This window comes from Eulemur rufifrons, chromosome 20 (genome assembly GCF_041146395.1).
Source record: "Eulemur rufifrons isolate Redbay chromosome 20, OSU_ERuf_1, whole genome shotgun sequence".
NCBI lineage: Eukaryota > Metazoa > Chordata > Mammalia > Primates > Lemuridae > Eulemur > Eulemur rufifrons.
Genome location: NC_091002.1, coordinates 15,637,915 through 15,661,392, shown reverse-complemented (window position 1 = coordinate 15,661,392; position 23,478 = coordinate 15,637,915). Strand labels below are relative to the sequence as shown.

The following is a 23,478-nucleotide window of genomic DNA, read 5'->3' as shown; positions in this document are numbered from 1 at the left end:
GTGGTCTAGGTTCTTGGGAACTACAGGTGAGAAAATACAGTAAAAAATGTCAGGCACCAAATTAAAAAATCAAGAACAAATGCTAGTTATTAATTTCATTCATTGTTGCTTTTTAAAAATTACATTGATGACACTAAGTCATTACAGGGTTATTGGGGACATTTAGGAGCTATAGTGCATAGGCTTCTGAGAGAGACATTCATTAGGCAGAAATCTCTCTCTTCAATAATAAGCAGCCCTCACAGGGGCCTGACATTTTAAAGCTTGTATTTTCCAATCCATGACTTCATTAAGCCAATCAAACACTAGTGAGGCAGAAAGTATTACCTTCATTTCATAGTTGAGCAACAAGCTCAGAGAGACCAGGTGATTTGCCTGGAATCACACAGCTGAGGATTTGAATGCAGTCTGCTTGGCTGTGGGTCCAATGCTTCTAATAACTCCAGAAGAGTGTCAATTTACACCCTATCCATTCTCCCTGCACGGTCCCCAGCAGCCTGGCAGGGTGCCAGGCATGCAGCGTGCTCGGGAAATGCAGGCAAAAGCAGGCAGGGCTGGAAGGATGGGGCGGGAAATGGGCTGCAGTGGTTTGTTTGGGCAGGGCCTGAATAACTTTGCTTGGAAATTAAGATGCTAAACAGGGGTGGCTCCCAGGCTCCCCACCCACTCACCTCCCAGACACTCAGACACCTCCGAGGCACATGTCCTGGGCAGCCACATCCTGGCAAAGAAGACAGGGCAAGTGGCTGTGATAAGGACCCCTGGCCTGGTCCCCCAAGATAAGCAGGCTGAGAACCAGGCCAGGTAGCTCTTGGCTTATCTTGGAGCAGAGGGCACCTCAAACAGGAAGGGGACCTCCTTTACCTTCTGCTAAAAGGGCACCACGTATACAATGTGTCCTTTCCTTTCAGCTCTCCTGTAAAACAGCTCTCTCCTCTCCCCCTTCACCTAGTTAACCCTGAAAGCAGACTGCAGGCTCCATTCCCACAGCAGAGCCCTGGGACCCGGCCTTCCATGTTCATTAACCGTAACTTTTGACTACCTGTGAGTCAATCAAAACATGAAAGTCACATGTACGGGGTTTCTTCTTCCTGACTGTAAAGTGTGCTATGGCACTGGTGGCACAGTAGGGATTACTGTCCACTTGAAAGACATTCACAGGGGGCCTCCCAGCCCCAGGTATTGTTCTGAGCACAAGTATTAATTCATTTAATCCTCACAACCCTGTGAGGTAGGTACTTATCACCTGTCTTACAGATGAGGAAACTGAGGCCCAGAGAAGTTAAGGAACTTGTTCAAAGTCACGCAGCCAGTGGGTGTGGCAGAGCCAGGATTTGAACTCAGGCAGTCCCTGGTAACTCCTCACTCCTTTACTTTTCTAAATCCTTTCTATAAATCATCTCTGCCTGGGCTGTGACAATGTCAGGGTGGGTTGGGGGAACAGTCTGCTTTTGACGCTCAGCACACTGGTCACTGGTTTCATGCCCAGCTAGATTGCAAACCCACTGAAAGCAGGTCTGTGCCTCCCCAAATTAATGCTGCATCCCCGGTGCCCAGCATGGAGCCTGATACACTTGGTGCTCCTCAACGGTTGGGGCCAGGAATGGGGCATGAGGTGAGCCACCATGAACCCAACCTCACACTTCAGAAACACAGGCTCAGAGAGCTGACGTGGTCAAAGACACAGCTCTGAGCTGCAGTCAACATCAGCCCAGGTCTCCATGCCTCCATGCTAGACATAACATCACTTATTCTTTATAGTGACCATATTATGTTACTCATACAGAGTTATAATTTATTTAACTGGCATTTGGGTTCTTGACAATTTAACAGCAGTAATAAAATCTTTGCCCACATCCTTAAGCATTTCCAAAGCCCTAATCCCCAGACTGAAATTGTTGGGTCTGTGCATTTTAAGTTTGCACTCCTAGGGCACCATCTAAACAGGTGGTGCCAATTTACCACCCCACTTCCCTTAAGGTACAAGAACACCTGTTTCCTTTCCTGTACAGTATGTGTTCAACTTTAAAACGCCCCCGAGACTGTATCAGAGGTTTCTGGGACAATTTCTAAGGGTGTCTAAACCGTACAGGGTTTCTCTTAACAGGACCTACCTTCTTGACAGCTATCAAAAATGTTTTGATTTTGGAGACTTTTTTAAAGACCTCGGCAGTTTGGCCCTCTGGGAATCAGGTTCAGCTGTGTCTAGCAAGCCCATGTGAACCCATGTGGACCCACGTGATCAGGTCTGAACAACATTAGGGTGTTGACGCAGAGAAAAAGGAGGCAGGGAGGTGATCAAGTGCACCCAGAGGTCTGTCCCCCCATCACTCGCTGGGAAACCAGCTGTCACCTCAACTCTGAGTGAGCGGAGTTTCTTCTCGTGTTGTTTTGAAAATAAAGAAGCCATAAACCAGCTTGGGAAGAACTTTTCCTCAAGCAGAGGAGAAACAGAATAGAGAAAATTAGAAGAGCTGGTGAGATTATCCAGTCCACCCCCATCACTTATTGGATGAGAAAACTGAGACCAAGAGATGCTGAGTGACTAGTTCCAAGTCACACAGAACAGTAGAAAAAGGAGCGTGAGAACCCAGCTCAAAGCCAGGTATTCTAACCTCCAGCTGAGTGTTTTAGTGTTTTACCATCTTGGTCTGTTTTGTGTTGCTATAACAGAAGACTGCAGACTGGGTAATGTAAAAAGCACAGATTTATTTCTTACAGTTTGGGAGGCTGGGAAGTCCAAAATCAAGGGGCTGGGTCTGGCGAGGGCCTTCTTGCGTCACCTCATCGCAGAAGGGAAAAGGGCAAAAGATTTCGAGGGGGTCGGGCAGGGGGTGGGAGGGTGATGAACTCATCCTTTACAAGGACACCATTCCCACGATAACAAAGTCACTCCCACAATAATGACACTATTCATAAGGGCAGAGCCCTCGTGACCTAATCACCTCTTAAAGGTCCCACCTCTCAACACTGGGGCATTAGCAGGAAGCATCTTTGATCTCCACTGATAGTCCTTTAAGTCTGTCTTTCCTCCAATCTCAGTTGCTTTTGAAAATGACGGGAAAACTAGGTTTCTTAAAAAGGGACGTCTGGATAAAAGTCGTGGTAACATTTCCGTGTGCCTTTGCGTGTGCTGTCCCCACTGCCCTGGATGCCCCTCTCTGCCCAGCTGCTTGAACTCCTCATCCTTCAAGACCCAAGAGAACTGTGACCTTCTGTGAAAATATTCCCCAGTTCTCCAGGGCAGCTGGTTGTTCCTGCTCTGCGTTCCCAGGCCCTGACCTTGCCCCGGCACTCAGAACACTTGATGGTGGAACTGGTGCTTCTGCACAAGCGTAAAAGTTCCTCAAATGCACAGATGTACCAAATTCATCTTTGCGACCCCAGCACATGGTTTAAGCTACAAAGGGGTGGACTTTGGACCACAAACTCTGTGAAAGGGGGCGGTTATCATTCTACCCAGCTGCTGGCTCCCAGTGTGAGCTCAAGGAGGATTTGTTGCTGCCCAAGGAATCTGAACAGGGAATTTCTGCAGTGCGAGGAAATTCTAATCTTGCCGCCGTGGAGCTTTTGACAGACACTGCCTGGAGGTGCCAAGCAGGTCAGGCTGGCAAATGAGTGGGTACCAAAAGGCACGAGAAGCTCCCGGGTGCATAAAGGCCTCCAGGGCTACCCAGCACTTGCAAAGATGACCTCACTCAGTGCTCCTTCCATGAGGTCTGCCTCTGCTCCTTCTGCCAAGAGGACGGCTCCCACGTCACGCTGATCTAACCTCAGTACTGGAAGATACGACAGTGGCATGGAGGGAAGGAGTAAGTCAAGCTAAGAAATATAACTGAGGCCGGGCGCGGTAGCTCATGCCTGTAATCCTAGCACTCGGAGAGGCCGAAGCAGGAGGATTGTTTGAGCTGAGGAGTTTGAGACCAGCCTGAGCAAGAGCGAGACCCCGTCTCTACTAAAAAAATAGAAAGAAATTATACGGGACAGCTAAAAATATATATAGAAAAATTAGCCGGGCATGGTGGCGCATGCCTGTAGTCCCAGCTACTCAGGAGGCTGAGGCAGGAGGATCGCTTGAGCCCAGGAGTTTGAGGTTGCTGTGAGCTAGGCTAACGCCACGGCACTCTAGCCCGGGTAACAGAGCGAGACTCTGTCTCAAAAAAAAAAAGAAATATATAACTGAACATATACTTATTTTACAGGACTTACGGGGAAAAAGAGGAATAGCTACAGCCACGAAATACCCTATAGACGACGAGTAACTTCGGAAAGAATTACCGACTTTCACGAAGTGGGCTGGGGTTTACTGGGCTCTGGACTTCCTTAAGCCGTATTAGAAAGGAACACACGAAATGCTGGAATGTGGGATTTCATTATCTCCAGTTTACTTTAATGTGCTTGTTTACACACACGATCTGTGTGTATATAACGGTGGCAAGAGCCATTCTCTAAATACAATCTGGTACCCAGACTATGACAGATGCACGTGGAAAATGAGGCTTCGGTGAACGAGCCTCAACGAGGAGAGGCGAAAGCAGCACGGCCGTATTCTGTGATCACAGGTCCCCCAAAGTCTCTCGTTCAGCACCGGGCGCAACACTTTGCAAAACAATCGATGCAAGACTATTGTTTTGTACACCGGGAGACCCAGACTCCAGATGGCACCCAGAAGATGTTTGTTTCTCTGCCTTCTCTAGAGAAGCCAGAAAGTTCTAAAGGTCTCAGTCTATAAAAAAAGAGGCGGAGTGGTTATCACCTGCTAGGCATGTACGCTGGGCATTTCACACGCATCGTCCTTGATCTTCACAGAATGATCCCCACTTTACAGATGAGGAAAATGAGGTTTTCCATGGTCATACAGGTACCAGGAGGGGTGCCAAGAACCCACATCTCACGTCTGCCTGAGCCCAGAGTCTCCCCCTTATGCCACGCTGTCTCACGCAGGGACAGAGAGCGTGCTCCCAGGAACAGACAAGGGCGCTGGGCACGAGCAGGACGCTGGGCAATCGACACTTTCCACGTAGCGCGAGTTCAGGGCTGAGCCTGAGTCAGACCCACATGAGAAGAATGTCTGGGGATTTAAGTGTGACAGAGAACTTCCGGAGTCACCCTGTGCCTATTGCCTTTTGGTGCTGAACATGAAACTTAGGAGAGATTTCAATTCCTTCAGCAAACCCCTGCTATCTGTCCACCCTGACTCCCGCCCCTGGATGATGGATGAAAACTCCAGGTGGCAAAAAATCCTCCCTCACTGGACCCATCACATCTTGCCAATGCTTCCAAAGCACCATGGGGACACCTCTGCCATCTCACTGCCTGTGTTTCTGTCCCTTTTGGGTACGACGTATCATGCCTCATGTTTTGATTGATAAAGTTAACCTGCTCAATTGGATACAAAATATTTTAAATATATCTTTATATTAATAAAAGTACCCTGAAAAGTTACCTTCAAACTCCTAACAACCTAAGCTTGAGTCCGTGCTTATCAGTAATGCTATCACCAGGCTTGACTGGGGAGAGGAGCATCAAAGTGGCTTTAAGAATGAACCCAAGCAGCAAAGGGGCTCTGTTTGAAAGGCCTAAGGAGACGGCTGGGGAGAGGAGAGGGGCTGTCCCATCACAGAGTGTGGAACTGTGCCTTTGTGGGAGGGAGGTGACAGGATTTCTAACCCTTCCCAACACTCTCACAGTGGAGGCCACAGAGTGACAAGGTGGGAAACTGAGGCATGTGCAAAGGGGAAAGAAAAGGTCGACTGATTTCAAGGCCACATGAGCAGGCCCAGATTTGGTTTGGTTGGTGACGCAAGTAAAAGGAGGGCGGGGCCAAAGTCATGCCACCATCTAATAAGGATTTTGCAAACAGGTTGGCTTTTTGCCATCAGAGGGAGGCATTTTATAATCCTTCACTTCTGAATTACCATAATCTCGTCCACAAGGTAAAAATGCTCTGGGCCACAGCGGAGTGATCAATGCACCCAGCACGTGACCCCGAGACACCGTTCGGCCTGTATCACTGCTCTGTGGTCAGGAAAGTTTCAGTGGAAATACGCATTTTGCAAAACTACTTTGACTCAGCTTAAAATTCATCAGGTTTTTATTAAAAATGCCTGCTCTCTGGTTTTATTCTTAACACAGAAAACAGCCCCATGAGGTGGAATTTAATACTATAAGCCCAGAGGTCGGTTTATAAAAAGTAAATTAGTGTTCAAAAAAAAAAAACCCCTCAAAACAATCTACGTGTGCCGAAGTGCAGCACTGGAGTTGTCAGTTATTTTCAGGAGTTTTGTCAACAAAGAGCAAATGCCATAGTTGTCATTAAAACTACAAAGTATTCACTCAAAATAGAAGAAAAAAAAAGATCACCTTATTGCTCCAAAACCCAACATACAATAACAGACAACACAGACAGAAAATGTCACTGTTCACTCCATAAGAAGCATCCAATACTGGTTGCAGAGGCCCTGCAGTTCAACGGGCCTGTTTTGGTGGCTTACCACGAGCCAGTTGCTACAGATCTAAAACATTCCACGAATGAAACAAATACAACAACAAGAGAGTGTCTTTCAGGCATTGGGTGTTTTATAAAGAACCCTGCCAGAAATAAATGCTAATACAAAATTGGCCAGAGGGAAATGCCGTTGAATAACAGCATTTGCAGCCATTAAAATCAAAAGGCAACTAGAGTCAGGGAGACGGCAGCAGAGTTCTAAGGCTTCTGCCTCCCCCTCGGCCACACAACGGGGCTTTCCTGATCCTGTCCTTTCGCTGAGCCTAGCTCTCCCCTCTAAGGACAAAAGGGGTGTTCCAGATTAAGGTCAAGCCTTCGCAGGGACAAAACGTGCCTGACTGGGAACGGTGGTGACTGTGACACAGGTGACATCGCCAAGAATAGCCTGAGGACTGAAGTCACTCCCCAGACTCCACCACCGCCCACCCAGACTATCTGGGAAGCTTCCCCTCTGAAGTAGGATCGATAATTTAGCCAAATAACTAAGCAAAAAAAAAATGAAAAATATACCAGCCACTATCCTGCTGTACCCTCTTTTGTTTCTCTTTTATTTCTTGTAACTGTCTTGCTTCGAATTCAAACTGGAGCTCTGGGGAGGAAGTCCTGGGGAAAAGGATTTCAGATACCAAAACCCGTATGTGCCATACCAGCTCAGCAAACCAAAAAAGGTGCCAAACACTTTCTGGGACAAGTTGTGGAAATAAACGGCTGTGCACAGAAACATCAACACCCAAACGCAAGTCAGGAAGCCCAGGGCGACCACCAGGCTGGTGATGGCAGTGTGGAGGTAGTGGCTTTGGTCTGTCTTTACCTCGTGCAGCACGGACATCTCCTCCACAATCATGAGGGCACAGAAGGTCAGCAGGAAGGAGTGGCCTGAGATGTCAAAGCCGTGCCAAAAGCCTCCTTCCCGGTGGCACTGCTGCTTGCTCTGGTACTCCTTTCTGATGCCCTCCAGGGCCGGCGAGTGGTAGCAGCTGCCCGTGTAGTGCTCAATGTTGGAGAAGAGGGATGTGCAGACATACCAGATGACCGTGCCCACGAGCAGGGTGCTCAGCCGCCGCAGGACCAGGCCAGCCTTGCCTGTCAGGTGGTAGTTGGTGAGGGCAATGAAGGGCAGGAGGAGACAGAATGTCCAGGCCCAGGCCAGTTTGACAAAATACCTGGCAGAAGAGGAAAGTGGAAGTGAAGACATGGAACCCGGCAGAGGAGAAACAATGCCATGACTCAGGTGTCTAACCTGCCGAGGGAGGGAAAGTGAGAAAACTCGATCAAAGCTATAGATCATAACAACTATCACATTCTTCATTCACTTCCCTTCACTTACTAAGTACTTTAAATGTATTAACTATCTAATCCTTAAACGACTCTACGAAGTAGGTACAGTTACTATCCCCATTTTACAGATAAGAAAACTGAGGCCCAGAGAAGTGTCATGTTCAAAGTGGAGGCGGTATGTGGTGGAGCTAGGATTCTAATCCATGGTCTGTGGTCTTAAGCACTATGTTATTTACTCAGGAAAGCACCCACTAAATGTCACAAGCTTTCACACACATTCGCCTTCCCATTAGAACACTCACAATTACCCTGGGAGGAAGGTATCATTGTCCCATTTCAAAGACAAGGAATCTGAGGCTCGGAACACTTCAGTACCTTACCCAGGGTCACGCTCATACAACCAACAGGCGTAGATTAAACCATGGTTTGGCCAGCCCCAAAGCCCATGCTTTTTCTACCATTACCACGGTTCTTTCCTAAATGGCAGAAATGGCCTTGGAACAAAGAGCTTTACTTCCAGCCAAAAGATTTGGCTTCAAATCCTGACTCTGACTTAACTTGTTACTACACCTCTTCAGACCTCGGTTTCCTTAGCAGTTAAATAGAGCTTGGGGGAACCAAATGATTTTTAAGACCCCTTCCAGATCCAGTGATCTACTAGTTCCTTTCCATTAGCACAGAGGCTTGAAACGAAACGCCCCACTCCATGGCTACCCCCAAACAACAGACTTGCCTGCCAGGCTGCCTGGGTCCTGGCTCACCCAGGCCAGATATGGCAGCAGCTGCCTTGTCTGCCTCCTGCGCTCACGAAGGGTGGCTGACCTAGGGACCAGCTGCAGTAAACATTCCACCCAAGACTTGGGGCTACGACCACTATCATCATCTATTTTTAGCCCAGCCTCTCAGGGTGGGTGAGGAAGGAACGTGGGCCAGGGACAGAAGGACTCTTTCCCAGGTTCCAACAGTCACTCAGGCACTGCCCAAGTGCCTGTCACTAACACCTTCACTGGGACCGATGAGGAAAATACTGCCAGAGCCGAGACCCACCAGACATTTGATGAAGCTGCCTGGGAGAGAAACCAAGAGTTTAGTAGATAACCAAAGTTGGGCTGACTTTCAGAAGATGCCGGAGATGCTAATTCTGCGGAAAAATTAGGCTTACATCAAGGAGCAGTTTTATCTTTCAGAGTTTCCCTATATTACCGCAACTGTGTTTTTATGCAATGAACTTACAATCCAAGAGGTTTTTTTCAAAAAAAAAAAAAAAAAGAGAGAGAGAGAAGAGAGAAAGAAAACGAAAAGGAGTGGGTGGGTGTAATTAAGGAGACATCTCAAAGAGCCCAGCTGGGATTGCTTTTCTGGGCCACTGCCATGCACTCTGGGTGGCTGAGAAGGGCCAAGGACCAAGGAGATGCAGGGGAAAGGTCACAGACTGCAGGTCCCATTCCTCTGCGAGTATCTGGGAGAGGGACTCTGTCACAAGTTGGGGCAAGGCTCTCAAAGTGGGGGGGGGGGGCGGGAATCTTTCACAGATCGTGCTGGGATTCCCTCACAAGCTGGGGGGGATCTTACACAGGCAAGCAGCAGGGAGGTGGCATCTCCCAAATAGGACAGGGGCCAACTCCTAACTCCAAGGGGAAGTGGGGGTCGGGGCAGCAGCGACTAGGCTGGTTCATCTCCCCACCCCACCCCACCCCACCCCACATTCCTACATACAAACACAGACGTACACACAACCCTGCTCCTCACTGCCTGCCCAGCCTAGCTCAGGCTATCCTATCTGGGTCTGCAAACACGAACTGCTAGTGACACTAGCTATTCCGGGGTCTCTCAGTCGCGTGCAGATGCTGCTGTCACGACTCGGAGGACTTCCCTTCCAATGACTCGTCCACCACTGCAGCCAGCCCCCGGCTTCCCTGGACGAGGCGGCAGCGGCCGGCTTTGGCGGGGACGGAGAGGACCCGGGTGCACTCACACGTTGAGGACGTTGCGTTTGTTGCTCAGGTAGCTTTCGGGCAGCGGCGAGAGCTCCTTGAGGAGGGAGCCCCCCAGCATGGAGGCCACCAGCGCCCACGGCAGGTAGCGCCGCACGGCCGCCCGCACCAGCGTCCCCCGGAGGAACCACGCGCAGCGCTCCAGGTGCTCCATACCCGACCTCGTAGGCCACCGTCCGCGTTCCGTGCCCTCTCTCTCGGCCACCGTCTCACCCTTCGCCCGGGCTGGCGCCGCCGTCTCCATTTGAGCGCATGCGCGCCGCCCGCGGGCCCCACCCCTCGCTGGGCTCCCACGCGCTCCCCCTCGTGGCCACTGGCGGCCTCTGCAGTGTGCTCGTCTCCGAACTCCCCTCTCGCTGCTCCTGCCCCGCCCCCTGGCGACGCCCTCCGGGTACTGCAGGGTCCAGATAGCCCCCTGCGTCTGGCTCTTGTGGGAGTGTTTGCTGGAGGTTGGGGGAGAATAAATGCAGCCCTATAGGAACTGCAGCAGCGGTCACAGCATCATTTAGTCTCTCCTGGAGACTTGGAGACACTGCCTCCATCTGAGCCTCAGTTTTCTCATCTGTAAAGTGCGGGTGACAAGAGGAGATCAGCCCTTCCCAAGCAGGGGTTGATGATGTTGGTTCAGGTATAGCGACATGAGATGAAATTTCATTAAAAAGTTATTAAATCTGGCCGGGCGCGGTGGCTCACGCCTGTAATCCTAGCACTCTGGGAGGCCGAGGTGGGCGGATCGTTTGAGCTCAGAAGTTCGAGACCAGCCTGAGCAAGAGCGAGACCCCATCTCTACTAAAAATAGAAAGAAATTATATGGACAGCTAAAAATATATATAGAAAAAATTAGCCGGGCATGGTGGCGCATGCCTGTAGTCCCAGCTACTCGGGAGGCTGAGACAGGAGGATCCCTTGAGCTCAGGAGTTTGAGGTTGCTGTGAGCTAGGCTGATGCCACGGCACTCACTCTAGCCTGGGCAACAGAGTGAGACTCTGTCTCAAAAAAAAAAAAAAAAAAAAAAAGTTATTAAATGTAAATTTAAACTGTTAAATTTATTTTCACTTTTAAAACAGCTATGTATATTGAATGCAAACGGTGGATGGAGAGGGTTAATGGAGATCACTTGAGGGTGTCGTGTCGGTGACTCAGTGTAATGCCTAATCGAGCATTTCCCAACCTTGACTTACTCCTTTGCTCCTGTATTAGTTTCCTGTGGCAGCCATAGCAAAGTACCATAAACTCGATTTAAAACATCAGAAACTTGTTCTCTCACGGTTCTGGAAGCCAGAAGTCCAGAATCAAGGTGTCTGCCTGGTTGGTTCCTTCTGGAGGCTCTGCGGGAGAACCTTTCCATGCTTCCCTCCCGGCCTCTGGTGACTGCCAGCAATCCCGGCATTCCTTGGCTTGTAGCTGCACAACGCCAGTCTCTGCCCCCATCTTGGCTGTCTCCCCTCTGGGTCTCTGTGTGGCTGTCTTCTCGCCTGTTATGAGGATACTGGTCATTGGATTTAGGGCACACCCTAACTCCAGGATAATCTTATTTTGAGATCTTGAATTTACTTATATCTACAAAGACTATTTCCAAATAAGGTCACATTCCCAGGTACCAGGGGTTAGGATTTGGACAAATATTTTTAGAGGTCATCATTTAACCCATTACAGCCACCTTAACTACTCTTGGCTAAGTCCACCAATTCTATTATTTATTTAATACTGTATCTGTCTTTAAACAACACACGTTTATAACATATACTCACTGAATAGCCTCCCAAGCAAAATTACCCATGAAATCATGGATTCTGTGTGCCAGTTATATTTCTTGTATTACAAAGAAAACATTTCTATCAAAATAGTGGTCATTGCTGGCCACCTAAAATAATCTCATATCCCTCTACGAGGGATGGCTGCCACACTTTGGGGAACACTTGTCTGATTTATGCCTGTGATGGACTGATGTTTAAAGTCTTGTGCAGAGAATCAATAAATTGATGAACAGAAAAGTAATTCCTTAAAATCACTTTAAGATTATCTTCATATCTGTAAATTACATTTATCTGATCAGAGTTCTTATGAAGCAAGATGTCTCTGGGCTTTCCAAAAGCTAGGTTTTAGAAAGAAAATAGAGGGATAATTATTTCAATTTGGCTTTTCACGATTGGGAATAAAAACTATACAGCCAGAAAAGCGTTATTTGTGAAGGCAGCTTGTAAATAGTATCTGACACCACCTCTAGCATCTGAAGGTCAGCAGGTGCTCAGTTATTAATATTATTATTTTCTGTAGGAAACAGCTTGGCAGTTAAGAGCAGGGAGGCTGGGTTTGAGTGCCAGCTGCACTTCCCTATTGGCTGGGTGGTTCCCCCAGTGGAAATCAAGATCCTGATCCCCAACCTAAGGAAGGGGGAAAGAAGACTGCTGGGAACAGAAACACAAGATATCACCTGAAGGTACAATCACAAATGTACCTCCTGAAAGTTTCAGGATTCGTATTTCTGTAAAAAGGAAATGAGTTGGTTTCATTTGAAACTATGCAGCTTCACACCTGTAGATTTTTGATTTTTTTTTTTTTTTTTTTTTTGAGACAGAGTCTCACTCTGTTGTCCGGGCTAGAGTGCTGTGGCATCAGCCTAGCTCACAGCAACCTCAAACTCCTGGGCTCAAGTGATCCTACTGGCTCAGCTTCCTGAGTAGCTGCGACTACAGGCATGCGCCACCATGCCTGGCTAAGTTTTTTATGTATATATATTTTTTAGTTGTCCATATAATTTCTTTCTATTTTTAGTAGAAACAGGGGTCTTGCTCTTGCTCAGGCTGGTCTCGAACTCCTGAGTTCAAATGATCCGCCAGCCTCGGCCTCCCAAAGTCCTAGGATTACAGGCATGAGCCACAGCACCCAGCCTACAATAAAATTATTTTAAAAAGAAGTATATGGTCTCTGACCTCACGATATTTAAAATGTAGTGAAAGTGATAATCATTAATTTATGCAATCAGCTAACATTTATTAACAACTTAACTCTGCACTAAGCATTGGGCTAGATGTTGAAGCCTCTAATGTTTTAGATGAGTTTCCTTAATAACTGCAGATTTATCACCCTTTAAAAACATAGTTTCCCAGGTTTGAGACAGAATATATAAGATGAGCCTGAATCCTCTTGTCAAACCAGAAAGTAGCAAGTGTTAAAGCGAGTAAGAAGGAGGCTATTAGCCTGAGGTTGTCACTGTACCCAGAGCTCTTATGCAAGCAAACCGAAACTTAACTTGGAGGTGTTTCTTGTAATGGACATAGAAACAAAATAAAACAAAAACAGCCTCAGTCAATCCTAAATAGCCAACCACCCAAGTGGTTATATAACTAGGGACTTCCCATCACACCATACCCAAATAAGGCAAACACCTGCCTGTGGCCAGACAGGTAATTTCTCTACTTTGCTTTTGCGTTCAGCCTATAAAAGCTTGCTGTTCACACTGCTAGTAGAGTGTAGCTCTCTGAACCTCTTTTGGTTTTGAGTGCTGCCTATTTCATGAATCATTCTTTGTTCAAATAAACTCTATTACATTTATTTTGTCTAAAGTTTTTCTTTTAACAGTAACCATAAGCTCTCAAAGACTGCTAAGATCAGGAGAACACAGGAATTCGTGGGAAGCCTTCCCACAGGCTGAAGATGGGGCACTTTGAGCGTAAATAATAACTGCAATAGATGGAACATTAAACAAATATGTTTAAATCCATGGGTTCATAATGGTACTTAAAAAACTAATGGCCACTTTTGGAAGAACCAACGCATTATTTTGAAAACTATTGATAATAAATAAAAGGAAAGAATCAAGCATTTTCCTGCCTTTTCTATGTGAACTGAACCACTGAGTAACCGGAGAGTAGGTGAGTTTCTTTTTATAGAAATGTCTCAGCTAATAAATGAAGACGGAATGATAGAATTAGAATATCACCATATGCAACATGGAAGTAAAATTTAGGTTTGCAATATTGGTGAGCCATATTCATTAAAGAAGAGTCAGTTGCAGATATGCATAAAAAGAAAAGTTTAACAAAATAGCAGCACTTTAAACTAAATCTCTCCTCCAGGCATGGTGGCTCACACCTGCAACCCTAGCACTTTCAGAGGCTGAGGCGGGAGCATCACTTCGGGCCAGGAGGTCAAGACCAGCCTGAGCAACACAGAGAGCAACTGCCATCAAAATGAAAAGACAAGTAAAAGTGACTTTCAAAAAATTCAAAAAGTATTTATTTGCATAAGAGAGACTCAGATTTCAAGACAAATTCTATAATCTCCAAACTCTTGGGGGAAAAGTGACATATATATGGGGTTTGCTTATGAAATTACATTTAGCATTCAAAAAGAAAATGTGACTTTTTTGAGGCAGATATATTTTTGGTTATAGTTCCTTTCTGTAGTAAACATGAAGTTACTTGCTTCTGTAAAATCTGATTCTAAGAAACCTAAAATATAAAATTTTGAGCAAAGGTTAAAATTATGATAATCTGATTTTAAAAATTTAAACCTTATAAGGTGAATTTTTAGAGATTAAGCTTTTTTTTATTTTAGTTTTTTGAGACACAGTGTCTATCTGTTGCCCAGGCTAGAATGCAGTGGTGTCATCATAGCTCACAGCAACCTCAATCTCCTGGGCTCAAGAGATCCTCCTGCCTCAGCCTCCTGAGTAGCTGGGACTATAAGCATGTGCCACCACACCCAGCTAATTTTGAAATTTTTCTTAGAGATGAGATCTTGCTATGTTGCCCAGCCTGGCAACATAGCTTATTTTCTGTCTTCCCTAGAATGTCAGCTACAGGGGGTAGGGAACACTGTGTTGCTCACTGATACATCCCAAGTGTCTAGAACTCTGTCTGGCACCTATGAAGCATTCACAGAAATGTTTTGTTGTTGTTGAATAAATTAAAGAATCATTATTAACACAAAGCTCTAAAGGAAATTATTTTTGAATTTAAATTGCTTTTTTATAAACAGAAGAGAAACAACAGAAAATCACAATTATAATATTATTATTATTTTTTTAATCTTAAGGAGTTTGTAAGATTATACATCTGTGTGAAAGGGATTTCCTGGTCCATAAAAGTCTGAAAAATGTTGCAATAAAATGATGCTGGGTTAAGCAAAGGATGCTTGGGGCCACAGGAAAGAGGCCCCGCAGGGCCAAGGAAGGGTCAGCAAAGAGTTCTTGGAAGAGATGATTTCTGTCTAAGCAGAGATCTGAAGGATTGGCCAGAGCAACAGTGGGAACATTCCAGGAAGAGCAACCAGCAGGTGCCTTTTCTTGGCTAGTGTGCATGAAATAATTCACAGCAGGTTGGGCTGGGGGATAGACAGCCCAGCAACTCTCCCAGCGGGCAGCCCTCTTTGTCCACAGCTACTGGCCAGTGAGCAGGATTCAGCCCCAGAACCAATTCCTTCCTTCTGAGCTCTCCCCTGCAATGCCTCCCCCATTATTAACCTCTGGCTGCCTCTCCTTCTGGCCCGAGGGGACGACTAGTCACTCCCTGGGATGAGGCAGCTGAGCAAAGCTGGTGTCTGCCAGAGGCCAGGCTGCCTGGCTGTCTAACTGGGAGGGGCTTGTATCCACTGGCTGCGCCCTGAATCACACACAACCCCAGGCTTCCCTCAAAGGGCCCGTTTGAGCACAGGGTCAGCAGGGCTGGAGCTGAGGGCAGGGATCTGGCTTTGCTCATCTGCAGGCTGCAGGGCAGGTGGCAGGAGGGGTTTCTGGGACCCTACGCACCCCAGCAGCCTTGAAGCCCCTCCTGCTCCCTTCTCTGGCCACTGTCTACTGCAGACCCGGGTCTCTCCTATTTTAGAAAGTCACAGGGCCAAGGCCTGGGAGGAGGGGGAGCTTTTGTTGCCTGAAAGAGCACTGGCAAAACTAGAAAGAAAATCAATGAGTATCCCCGTGTCGGGATGGCAGTTACCCATAGGGTGGAGGGAGGGCACTGGGATCCAGGGGTTTCAGTGGTGCAATGTTCTTTTTTTTTTTTTTTTTTTTTTGAGACAGAGTCTTACTCTGTTGCCCAGGCTACAGTGCCGTGGCGTCAGCCCAGCTCACAGCAACCTCACACTCCTGGGCTCAAGCAATCCTTCTGCCTCAGCCTCCCGAGTAGCTGGGACTACAGCCAGCCATGTGCCACCATGCCTGGCTAATTTTTTCTCTATATATATTTCAGTTGGCCAGATAATTTCTTTCTATTTTTAGTAGAGACGGGGTCTCGCTCTTGCTCAGGCTGGTCTCGAACTCCTGACCTCGAGCGATCCACCCGCCTCAGCCTCCCAGAGTGCTAGGATTACAGGTGTGAGCCACCTCGCCCAGCCAGCGGTGCAATGTTCTAGTTCATTCCCTGGGGGGTAGACCATAGGCGTTTGCTCTAAAAATACTCATTAAGCTATACATTTATATCTTTAAAATCTTGTATGTTTGTTGTATTTCACAATAAAAACAAAAACGAAGAGCATCAGAGTGGGAATAAAATGCTAGGTTTTAGGAAGAGCCACTTATTTTACTGAGCCTTAGCTAAGTGCCAAGCACTGTGCTAAATGCTTAAGTGTCTTTGACTCACCCTTCTCACAACAACCCCGTGGGGTAGGTGTGCACGTACTGTTACTACTCCATTCTACAGATGGAAACACTGAGGCCCAGAGAGACCAAGAAACGTACATAAGGTCACACAGCTAGCAATCCTGTAGAGCCAGAATTCAAACTAAGGTCGGCGTGCCCCAAAGCACTTGACCACTACGGCTCACTGCCCCCCCCCCCCGCCGGGTCTGGAGGTGCCACTCAGACCTCACCTGCCTTCTGATAGTAAAGACTGGCATGGCCATAGCACTTTGCACAGTTTGCCAGGTCACAGTTGGCAAGGTTTAGAGGCCACGTAGTACATTGGTTGAGAACACAGTCAGCCAGACGCGGGTTCAAGTGTAGACTCAGTATTTATTACCTGCACACCCTAGAGCAAGTCTCTTCACCTCTGTTTCCTCGCCTGAACAATGAGAACGATATGGTAACTTCGTTGCCTGGGTAAGTATGGGAAATCTTATTTCATTTGTGTCTGGTATACAGTAGGTGCACAATAAATGGCCACCTCTAAACTAAAGATGCTCGTCTCTGACTGCTCATAATAGGGTGTGAGATAGGCCAGGCAAGGTGTCACCGTCCCCATTTAACAGACGGGAAGGCTGGCTCAGTTCTCAGGCACCCGCCCTGCTGAATTCTTAGGGTCCGGCCCAGAGGTGGCCGCGGGGCCTGCGCTCCCACTCTGCTCAGGGCTGTGGGGAGCCCGGCCGCCGGCTGGGAGGCTTTTTGGCTCCAGCTGCGCGGGCGGCGACACAGCAAATTCAGCGGCTCCAGCTGTGGGTGCAGCTGTCCCGGCTGGACCTGGGCGAGGATTTTCCAGTACTCGGAGGGCACGGGCTTCGCCCCGGGACTGCCGGGCGCCCCCTCGTGGTTAACCGCGCCAGGCCAGCCCTCGCCGTCCCCTCTGCCAACCCCACCCCTCTGGCACCCCGGGGTGGGAGGTGGCTCTGCCTCTGAAATGGCGCTGGCCCACCTTCCAGGTCCCCCTCAGTTTTTAGAGGGGACTAGTCCTCTCTAATGCTCAGGCGGGTGCGCTCCCTGGCTCAGTCCGGGAGAACACCCTGCTCAGCATCCTTAGTGGAGGGGAGGATGGGCAGGGACACCTGGGACACTCTCCCTGGTTTCAGGGTTCTGGGGGGGTCTGTGAGAAATCAGCTCCTAGGAAGTTGGACTGGGACAGGTGCCCCCTTTCCCTGGAGGACTAAGCTGTGATCCACTCTCCCCACCTCCCTCCCACCCCTACCCTCCATCCCCCAATAGGATGCCAGGACTGGGCCCAGGGCAAAGCATCCGAGGCCTCCAGCTCTGCAAGAACTGGCTTCTCTTTACTTCCGTGCCCATCTCTCCATCCTCCTCTCCATTCTCTTACAGGAGTCGTGCTATGTTGCCCGCTGGTCTTGAATGCCTGGGCTCAAGCCGTCCTCCCGCCTCGGCCTCCGGAGTGAATACCTGGATGACAGGCCTGAGCCACCACGCCAGGCTTCCATTCACCTCTTACACTCTCTTTACCCTCTGGGTCCTCCCTAAGCTGATCTTCCGTAGTTCTTCAAATGAGCCCAATTCCCTCCAGCCTCGGAGTCTGTGCGTGGGGCTTCCTGGCCTCGTCTTGCGTGTCCCGGCTCCCCGTGGTGGCCAGCCGTCCCTTTCGCTCAGCTGACCTCCACTTACTTTTCTGTTTTCTGCTTCGTGCTCACCTATTACTGACATGACTAATGAAATGTTTTGAAAATTCTTGGGCTGTAGCTCTCCTACATGAAATTTAGGATCAGCTTTCCAACTTCCTTCAGAAACCGTGTTGGAATTTTGATTGAGATTATACTGAATCTATAGATGAATCTGGGGTGAACTGATGACACACGTAAGTTTACTAATAATGACGTGATGTGAGCCACTGAGGATACAGAGACAAATTAGACATAGCTCCTTCCCTCAAAGAGCTTATTTGTTTATGTTCTTTTTTGTTTCGTTTTATTTTGTGAGAGAAGACCTTATTGGGCCCATTTTACAGACAGGGGACTGAGGCTTGTGAGTTGAAGTTGTGATGGTGAGGAAGTGGTGGGGCCAAGACCCCCATGCACACCTGTTTGGCTGGAGAATCTGCCCATCCAGTTAGGTCCGTGGGTTTGGTGCGTGTGTGTCTCCGTGTGTTTGCAGGTGGGGTGTGCTTCCGCGCACCCAGAGTGGAAAAGCATCTGTATTTAAAGATGAGTGTGCTGCGGGGTTGAGGGGGAGCGTGGTGCGTCTGCTCTATTAAACGGTGACTTCTGATCTTTGTTTTTTTTTTTTAGACAGGGTCTTACTCTGTTGCCTGGGCTAGAGTGCCGTGGCGTCAGCCTAGCTCACAGCAACCTCAAACTCCTGGGCTCAAGCGATCCTACTGCCTCAGCCTTCCAAGTAGCTGGGACTACAGGTGTGTGCCACCATGCCCGCCTAATTTTTTCTATTTTCAGTTGTCCAGCTAATTTCTTTCTATTTTTACTAGAGACAGGGGTCTCACTCTTGCTGAGGCTGGTCTGGAACTCCTAACCTCAAACGATCCTCCCGCCTCGGCCTCCCAGAGCTCTAGGATTACAGGCGTGAGCCACCACCACGCCCAGCCTAAACGGTGACTTCTATTTATGTTGGTGTCGGAGTCCTTAGCTATGTGTGTACAGTGTTGGGGGAGGTTCATGAGTATATTGGGGAGGGTATTTATGTGTATTGGGTAGAAAGTGTGTCTTGGGAGGACAAGAAAGGGATATTTCTGTTGATGTGTGTGTTTTTCCTTACGTAGGAAAGGAAATTTATTAATTTAATTTTATACTGTGTTGAAAGAAGTCTTTTAAATTAAACAAAGATTTTTTTTTTACCATATATAACTCTAAAATTTTTTATCGTGGTATAACTTAAGTCCCCAAGTCTTAAGTGTACAACTAGATGAATTTTTACATAGGTAAAAGTCACCCATGTAATCCCCGCCCAGGTGAAGCTATGAAACACACACAGCACCCCAGTAGGAGCTGCCTCCTGCCCCCTCTGAGTCAGTATCCCCAAAATAGCCACTGTTCTGACCTTCATTACCCTAAGTTAGTTTTGCCTGTTCTTGAGCATCTTCGAATGACACAGTGTTTCTTTTTGGGGAGGTGAATAGCTAATATTGAACAAATTTTGCCTTATATGCTAAAAAACTTTCCATATCTCACTGAATTTTTCATAATAGCCAAAGAAAGTAGCACCTATTCACTGTTCCCATTTCACGGATCAGGAGACTGAGGCTCAGAGCTCATCCCGGGTCCCTCAGAGCGATCTGACACCACAGCTCTGCTCCTTGCCCCCTAGACCACCCGTCTCCTTCTAGGTGATCTGCAGAGGAGGTGGCACTGCTGTCTGGGTGCAGGGAGAGCAGGAGACAGAGCCTGGGGCTCAGAGGTGGTTCTGGATGTGATTCATTTTCTGCAGCATTGCCTTCTCTGAATCTGTCGTGAGGCCTTTGCAAGCCCCCTTGCTGGGTCAGGGACTGCTACCAACAGCTCAGCCACCACTGTGCTGTGGTGACACATCAGCTGTGGGGGGCAAGTCCCGGCTCCCAGATTTATTTGCTCTGTGACTTTGGACGAGTTGCCTCCCTCTTTGAACTTCAGTGTCCTCAACCGTTAAAAGAAGATTAAAGTCTTCCTATGTGGTTAAGGCAGTAACAGATGGAAAGTGTCACTGGATCAATTACTACTGATTTTTTTTTTTTTGAGACAGGATCTTGCTCTGTCGCCCAGGAGAGTGTAGTGGCATCATCATAGCTCACTACAAACTCAAACTCCTGGGCTCAAGTGATCTTCTAGTCCTCAGCTGGGACTACAGGCATGTGCCACCACACTTGGCTAATTTTTCTATTTTTTGTAGAGACGAGGTCTCACTCTTGCTCAGGCTGCTCTCCTGGCCTCAAGCAATCCTCCCACTTTGGCCTCCCAGAGTGCTAGCATTACAGGTGTGAGCCACTGCCTGGCCTGGTAGTATTTTTTAAAAGGTCTTTTCATTTTAAAATAAAATGCAAATATAGAAAGTCACATAAAACTAGCCTGGGACCTACCAGGTTATTACGAGGTGAACCACCTGTAATTACCAGCCAGACCAAGAAATAGAAGCCCCCCTAATGCCCCACCCAAATCACAGCCTGAGTTTTATAGTATTTCCTTGTGTTTCCTTATAGTTTTATCACCCGAATGTATGGCTTTTACGTCTCCACTGATGACCCTTCCGTCCTTTTGTTGCCTTACAGTTTATGTTTTGAAGAAGCTGGAGCACTTGTGAAGCGTTTCGCACAGCCTGGATCCTCACCGCTGTTTTTCACAGGTGCCCCCCTCTCTTCGGTTCCCTCCCTCTTCCTCCTGCTTGGATTTGGAGGAACATAGGTCTGAGTTGCAATCCTGAGTCCACCAATTCCTGTGTGACCTTGGACAAGTCACTGAACCTCTCTGAACCTCTTTCCTGAACTGGCAAATGGGAAGGTGACTTACGTGATCCCTAAGCGAGGGCCTTCCAGCTTTCGCAGTCCCCTCTCTCAAGCACCAGGCTCCTGACCTATAGTTTCTTCTTAGAAACAACTTCACTGGGAGAGAAGATCCCTGGGTACGAGTCAGAGAGACCTGGCCTTGGAATCCAGTTTCCCCTGGTACTAGCTGTGTGAACTTGGGGAAGTTACTTAACCTCTCTGAGTTCCTACTTCCTCGTCTATAGAATGCAGATCATGCTACCCAACCCATGAAGCTGGGATGAGGCTTACACGAGATCATGTCCATAAAGCATTTAGTGCCTGACATCTAGTATGTGCTGCATAAATGTTGGCTGTTATCATTATTAGCTATTATTATTTATTTTTTGGCTGCTTTATTACCTGCCTGCTCTGTGCCGGGCACTGTGTCAAGTGTCTTCAGATGTACTAATTCATTTAATTCCCACAACCATGCCATGAAGGAGCCCCACTTTACAGATGAGGAAACTGAAGCACAGAAAGCTTAAGGAACTTGCTGACAGTCGCACGGCTAGCAAGCCATGGAGCTAGGCCCTGGCACCCGGGCTGTCTGGATCCAGAGCCAGGCTACGCCGCCTCAAATCCTACTACTCTCTGGAAGAATGTCTCCTTCCCTGCCAGAGTCCCGAGAGAATTCCAGTAGGGGTGAGGATGGGGCAGTTGCTGAATCCAGTGGGGTAAAACTCACCCTGCCCCCAACTGAGATATGCTTGGCCCAAGGTGAGAAAATGCCCAGGGCATTTATTTGGGCCCTAATTATTTCCTGCCCCCACCCCTTAACATTTTTACCTGCTGGAAACTGCCAGCATGAAACTGGGAACAGCCTTCTTCAGCGAGGATGAGGACAGCGGAGAGCGTCCCCCCAGGCGGAGTGGCCAGGGGCGTTGCCGTGTGTTTGCTACCCTGGGTGTGTGGGCGTGTCAGGGAGGAGACGGTGGTTTTGTCCGTGTGGCCGGACTGCGGGGCCTTCCCCGATGTCTGTCTCTGTGGAGACGCAGCGTCGGGGCGCACATCCCACTCCTGCCACCCACTGGATGGGTGACCCCCGGGCAAATGCCTCACTTCTGTGTGTCTCCACTTCTCCATGTATATAAAAATGGGTTTGGTGGTAAGAATAGGGTTGCTCTGAAGGTTAAATGAGGTCATCCGTGTAAAGTGGTTTGGAGAGAGGCGCACGACTGTTCACACTCTGGGTTCCTAAGGGCCAAGGCTATTTGTGTCGGTCTCCCTGAGCTGCAGAGGAGCCCAGCCTGCCACAGTCAGAAAGGCTCTAAGTTCAGTTTCTCCAGTGAGTGTTCAAAGCCCAGAGAAGGCTAGAGACTTGCCTCAGGACACCCAGCGTCCTGGAGGCAGAAATGGGGCTACCCTGAGCCAGTCTTTCTTGTCCTCCTGGCACTGTGGGAAAGCCCTGTAGGGGTCAGGAACTGCAGCTGCCACCCCTCAGCGCTCTGCCCTCCTGCCTTCCGCTAGCACCCAGCAGTGAGCCGCCTGGGCTCTGGAAGCCGCTACTGCAGGAAGGTGTGTGCTTTGGCAGCCAGCACTGTCTGGGCTGCTGGGCTTGGGGCTGGGCGGCTGCCTGGGGCAGGAATTCCATGTGTCTGGGGAGGACCCGGCTTGGGAAACCCAATCCCGGCCCCCAGCGGTGCGCCGCCAGCTGCCAGGCCAGCCTGCCCGCCCCACCTCGGCCCAGCCTGCGCTCGGCCTGGGCATTCTCAGAGGTCGCTAGAAGAGGAGTCTGCAGATTGCAAAGCTACGACTTGTGTTTTTGTATCTGACACCTTTCTTGCTGTAAGTCTACCCTCTCCTAGGACAAAAGTAATTCTTGCTATTTGTGGGGAATACAAGTAACAAAGAGAAGAAAACTGAATCCCGTCTTAACCCAGAAGTCCAGCAACTCGGACACCAACAGGGCTTTACCAGCTACACAAGTCCAGACATCTGCATACTCACACATGCACCTGGACACACACGTGTGACACACGGACACTCATACACACACGCATGTAAGCGTACTCACACACACAAAATACACAAGCGCATCCATACTCACACAAGTACATACGTGCACACACACACACACACACACACTTACAGAGCACATGCTGCACATCAGCCACTGTTCTCAGCGCTCCACAAATGTTAACTCATTTCGTCCTCGTGACAGGGCTATGAGGCAGGTACCATTATTTCTCCCGTTTTACAGATGAAGCACAAAGTGGTTGAGTAACTTGCCCAACACCCAGTTAGTGAGGCAGTGGAATAATGGGGATTTTTACCCAGATCTGCGGGCTTGATGAATGATGCGACCTGGTGCTGTGTTTTAGTGGCATCGAGATGAATACCGCCCCCCCCCCCACCACCACCCCAGGCTTTTTCCCCTATGCGGCTCTATTTGGTTGGGCTGGAAAAATGGCATCAACACTACACACTAACCGGGCCCTGGGGGCAGACTTGGATTTAAATCCCGGCTCTATTGCAGATTGGCTGGCTTTACTCTGGGCTTGTTCCTTCACCTCTCTGGGGTTCAGTTTCTTCATCTGTAAAATGGGCAGCTATTGCACCTGCTCCGGAAGGCTGGCTGAGCTTGTGAGAGAAACAC

At 48.5% G+C, this 23,478-nt stretch overlaps 1 protein-coding gene across 2 annotated transcripts; it reads right to left on the bottom strand.

Annotated features, from left to right (window-relative positions):
- Nucleotides 1–4,319: 4,319 nt before the first annotated feature.
- On the bottom strand, nt 4,320–9,975 carry FITM2 (fat storage inducing transmembrane protein 2). Of its 2 annotated transcripts, XM_069495619.1 has the most exons (3): nt 9,762–9,975; nt 7,320–7,671; nt 4,320–4,726 (listed from the first exon to the last, which is right to left on the bottom strand). In XM_069495619.1, exons 1-3 carry the CDS (start codon nt 9,932–9,934, stop codon nt 4,694–4,696), a joined length of 558 nt encoding a protein of 185 aa, XP_069351720.1. In that variant the 5' UTR covers nt 9,935–9,975; the 3' UTR covers nt 4,320–4,693. The 2 variants fall into 2 exon arrangements, with proteins under 2 accessions (XP_069351720.1, XP_069351719.1); XM_069495618.1 differs by having other exon boundaries at nt 4,320–7,671.
- Between the last annotated feature and the right edge of the window lie 13,503 nt (nt 9,976–23,478).